The 268-nt window shown below is 59.0% G+C and overlaps 1 protein-coding gene across 1 annotated transcript in view; it reads right to left on the reverse strand.

The window, feature by feature from the left end:
- EMH_0021870 (uncharacterized protein) overlaps positions 1–268 on the reverse strand; it is a gene marked incomplete at both ends in the record, with an annotated part of 1,875 nt that overhangs the window by 993 nt on the left and 614 nt on the right. The window contains one exon of the mRNA XM_013501851.1: positions 1–266. Coding sequence (XP_013357305.1) covers positions 1–266 — 266 coding nt within the window. The remainder of the gene's footprint in view (positions 267–268) is intronic.

Genomic DNA, 268 nt, shown 5'->3' on the forward strand with positions numbered 1-268 from the left:
GCCAGTCCCCTGCTGCTGCTGCTGCTGCTGCTGCTGCTGCTGTTGTTGTTGCTGTTGTTGTTTTACTTGCTCCTGCTCCTGCTGCTCCTGCTGCTGCTGCTGTTGTTGTGCTTTCTGCTGCTGCTGCTGAACCGTATCTTCGTCTTCTTGCATCGTAGCATCTTGCTGCTGTCCCTGTCCCTTCTGCTGCTGCTGTCCCTGCTGCTGTCCCTGCTGCTGTCCCTGCTGCTGCTGCTGCTGCTGCTGCTGCTGCTGCTGCTGCTGCTGC

The sequence above is a fragment of the Eimeria mitis genome, genomic scaffold (genome assembly GCF_000499745.2).
Source record: "Eimeria mitis Houghton genomic scaffold, Emh_scaff774, whole genome shotgun sequence".
Classification (NCBI taxonomy): domain Eukaryota; phylum Apicomplexa; class Conoidasida; order Eucoccidiorida; family Eimeriidae; genus Eimeria; species Eimeria mitis.